Raw genomic sequence first — 4,789 nt, 5'->3', positions numbered from 1 at the left:
TTAGAGATCAGTCTTACCATTTTACTACCGTCTATCCCGTTCTTAGTAGAGACAATATTACTCGTTAAGATCTGATATCACTCTTTTACGGTCCACCTAGTCAATCAGATCAAGCGACGCCACATTAACAACTTGACACATGAGAACTTTCCAAAAAATCACTAATATCAGTACTACTATCACTTATATACGCTTAATCAAACATAATCAAATAATAGAAACATAACCTTTTATGTTACATTTTTTTATATATAATAATTGGTTGGAAGTGGCATATAATGATAAAATATAAAATCCAATATAAATTTATGTTTTGCTTATAAAAAATATGTATCAATATGATACATAAAAAAAAAGTATATAGTGTTATTGGAGATAGAGAAAACCCTCAACGAGTAATTATATAATCGCCGTTGGAAAAAAAATTAAATGGAGCAGCCTTTACAGTTTTGGAAGGATTAAATTCTTGGCATTGTATAATAAACTCACGAACCTTCCCCTTTTATTTGAATTAAAAATATATATCTCCTTCATATCTGTCCTTAATTTTTGTAATGAAGAGTACATTTAATATTAAAACCTACCATTTAATTAATATAGTATAACTAATTTCAATGTGAGCTCGTTGTACTTTATCGGCTCTATAATGGTTCTTGCGGCACAAATTGATAATTTAGCATTAGTGGTTATGTTTTAAAATTGAATGAAAATGATATGTATAAGAACTTGCTTTTACTTTCATCTGCCACAATTTTATTAACATAAGCAAAATGAGTTGGTGTATCTAAATTCATTTTGCTAAAAAAAAGGATCACTAAAAAAATCATATTTTAATGATATAGGAAAATTCTAAAATTAGTCATGTAAGCTGACCTATTTATATTTTTTGACTTCTATAATGGTTATTTTTTTCTTTGTGCAATAAATTGAATTTTTTGTACATCTAACCCAATTTTCACCTGATCTGTCAGGACGCTAGACGTAGTGCTTAATCAATGAGAAAATCCGATTAAACGTACTAAAACACACCAATTTAATGCCAATGCAACCAAAGTTAGATCAATTAGATGATCAAAGCCCTATTTACATTAACTAATTAATATATCATAGGACGATTTTTGGAATTTTGGCTTATGATTTCGAAGGATAACTATGCTTTTCAATCACAGAATCTTGATGATAAAAGCTTGATTCCTAGTGACATGACCATCTTCTTCATCTCTAGGGTTTCAAATAGAGTAATAACTTAATGACAGGTTATCATAATACAAGAAACAGACTTACCAATCGATAAAGTTATAAACCGGATACAGAATATAATTATAGGTCAAAGATCTTTGTCGATAAATCAGTTTTTCCACATTTATTAGTGGAAATAAAATAGGCTATAAATCTCATGCCAAATACATGAAAATGTTATTCTAAAAAACCAAAAAAAAAAAAAAAACCATCACAAATTCAATACATATACATGTATACGTTCAATATATTGAACACATAGTTATTATGCCATTTGAATCATTGCAAATGGAATATTATTCTCAATAATACATTTCAAAATTAATGGTATGAGTTGCTCTCTGATTGTGCATTTGTTTTCTCAGATATGTTAATCATTAGTCTTAATGTACCTTTACTTAGATGTTTTCAGATGTCTTCATAAATAATAATTGAAAACTTAGTTTACTGTATACAAGTACATAAGTTGATTAACACACTTTGTTCCATTTAACCCTTGTGTGGATTACTAAATCTCTATAAAAAAATTTGGATAATTTTTTTTTTTTTTTGATAATTCTCTGGATCTGGAACATGCATGGGATCTTGAAATTCTTGGTTAGAATCACCCATTCCATGCTAAAAAACAATGAAAATTTAAGAAATCGAAAATATTATAACATACTTGTCAATATATAGCCTACATATGGATCATCATATATAATTATAACTTAAGGTTATTAGGTTTTAATGAATACTACCATACAATAATATCATATATTTATTTGACCTCCAATGATACAAGAAAACATTACAGGGATTCAAATTTCAAATGTTCTCTAGTCTGAAATGCATAACGCCCCTGAAATTATTTACATATATAACAACTAACCATAACCGCTACACGGGCAGGATAATATAGTTAATCTCCCTAATAAAAATAAGCTTATGGATGAAATACATGGAAATTCGGGGCGCTAGCCGAGTATACAGAGATAGCGTTACCTTCAAATGGAACTTGATCTGTTGCTGAATATTCACTTGGCGATGAAGTGATTTTGTCACTGTTGAACAGATCCCAATTTCCGAGGAATCCCGTGAAATGAGCGTTGGAATCTAGGCAACCTGCGACAGAATCAGAGAAGTGGCTGTAGTCAGAAATAGGGTAAGAACTCGGTGTTCTTGAATTTCCAAGCAATTTCTCTATTGTGCCCTCATCGGATGATTTCTGCTCCCCGAATGAGTTGAAATCAGACATAAATGGCGAGACCTTATTTTCTTGATCATGGGATCTTGATTCTTGATCAACACCTTCAAATGGGCAGCTGCTGGTTATAGACTCTAATTTGAGGACATCTTCATTTTCATGGTTGGGGTTTGATTTGTTGCACCATTTGATCATCATTTTCTCTCTTGTTCTGCTCCGTGCCCTTGCTCTTGCCTTGTCTCTTGACACCCTCATAGTGGAATTACACTCGGTTTTTTTCGATCTTTTGTCGGTTCTCTCGCTTGGGTTTAGGCAAAATGGTCCCGTAATAATTTTGGCCGGTGAAAAATTCATCATACCTTCTTTGACATCATTGTTTGAAGTCTCCTCAATTCCTGACATGACTTCACATTCAGAAAGAAATGATTCACTCCTCGCTTCACTTGTAGAAATGTGTGGATGGTCTTTCTCCTGCAGGTCCTTAATAGCCTTCTTCGATTTCGTAAAGAGCCATTCAATGGTTTTGCTTGCTTTATCGAAGCCTAACATGTCTTGAAGATCGAAGAATTTGCGCGCCACTTGAAGGGACAATCTCATTCTCCTGTCTCTAATACCCTGAGCTGTGCAAATCTTGCTGTGTCTGTCTTTCTTGCCAGTTCTTTTCCGTGGAACCCCGCTCATATTTCGTCTCCGAGGTGGTGTAAGATTAATCCCGTTGGGACTAATCCCTTGACCAGCTTCCTTCCCATTCGACTTTGAGGCTGCAATATTCGGTTTGGTCACAGTGCTGATATTCTCAATCTGATCAACCACATAATGATGATTTGTGGCCATGATCTGGCTCGGCGATAAAATCTGATTCAAGGGCATTTCGTACTCATCGAAAAATGGAGAAGGAAAGTTCAAGAAAAAGGGGACTGGTTCATCTTGTTTGGAGCTAGGGTTTTGTTGATCACTGAGGAAAGAGGACCTTCTCAAAAAGAAATCGAAAGCCTTGTCGTTCTTTGATGAAGGAAACATTATATCTCTGTAAATGCACCAGTTATAGTCTCTTTTAACCCTTTTTTTAAGGCGATCTAATTCGAATAAGGTTCCCTACAGTTGAAACAGGAACCACATCATGAAGAAGAATTCAACTCCATGGAGAAAAATTAAGGAGATTGTACTTTTATTTGGGGATTGGGGGGGGGGGGGGGGGGGGTGTTGGGGGGGGGGGGGGGTGGGAGTGAATGAAATTTAGGGCATGAATGTGGTCTGATGCATCACTAGTGATGGTGATGGAGGGGAAGGGCAGAAGAGAGGGCGGTTGATGTGGGATTTTACCAAAGAAAATGATGCCTATATAGACGTATGTAATTACGTCGAGCTACCCTTGAATTTCAACTCTAGTTAGTGCATATAAACCCAAGTTGTGTTTAGAGTTTAACTTTTTATTATATTGACTAGATGCAATTGGACTGTAAATAATTTTATCTACATTTAAATTTTATACTAGCAAGAAAAATATTAGACATCATTGTGTAGACTTTAGATATTATATAAGGATGTCAAAATCTTATAACGATCTCGCGATCCGAAACTAATCAGGTTTGGATTGGGGATTTTTCGGTTCGAGTCAGATCGGATTGAATCTGATATCTAACTTGATTATCGTGTCCAGTTTGGTTTGACCTGAAAATTTAAATTTTTATTAAAAATATATATAATTAATAAATATTACCTACATTTTTATATATTGTATGAGAAAAATTATTATATATTTATATAATAAATTCTCATAATTTAATAATTATTTTGTATTTTTTTAAATAATTGTTTATATTATTTAATAAATATACTTTTAATTTTCTATCATTAGACTTTCAAATTTAAATCATATATGAGAGATTTATTATTATGTACTTAAATTAAAATATTATTATTTATTTTTTTAAAAAAAAATTAAAATCGGATTGATTGGGTTGAGTCGTGTTCGAAGTTTTCGGGTTGACTCGGGTTCGGGTCGGACATCTTTTTAATATTGTCACGTGTCAACCTGATCCGATACGATTCGATCTGACCCACCCGATATTCGATCCGACCCACCCGATACATATATAACTGATTGACCTTTTCGATGCGACCCACCTGATATATATATATATATATATATATATAAAACTGATGACTCAATTTGATATGACTTTGTGACACCAAACTAAATTTACAAAAAAAAATTGTTATTTGACACGCGCATCACGTGTGCTGTGTATGAGTTCTAATCAGATCTTCAAGTTTTACGTTCCAATCAAGTGTGTGAAATCATAATTTTCTTGATTTGGTCGTTTCTTACAAACTTGAACTTTTAGGATGTGTTTTCAACAC

General features: G+C 33.0%; 1 protein-coding gene across 1 annotated transcript; it reads right to left on the bottom strand.

Moving 5' to 3' along the window:
• Positions 1-1,976: 1,976 nt before the first annotated feature.
• LOC142525482 (uncharacterized) lies at positions 1,977-3,627 on the bottom strand. Its single transcript, XM_075629794.1, has one exon. It carries the CDS (start codon positions 3,443-3,445, stop codon positions 2,165-2,167), a length of 1,281 nt encoding a protein of 426 aa, XP_075485909.1. The 5' UTR covers positions 3,446-3,627; the 3' UTR covers positions 1,977-2,164.
• Between the last annotated feature and the right edge of the window lie 1,162 nt (positions 3,628-4,789).

This window comes from Primulina tabacum, chromosome 14 (genome assembly GCF_025594145.1).
Source record: "Primulina tabacum isolate GXHZ01 chromosome 14, ASM2559414v2, whole genome shotgun sequence".
Lineage (NCBI taxonomy): Eukaryota > Viridiplantae > Streptophyta > Magnoliopsida > Lamiales > Gesneriaceae > Primulina > Primulina tabacum.
This window is presented reverse-complemented; position numbering and strand designations above follow the sequence as displayed.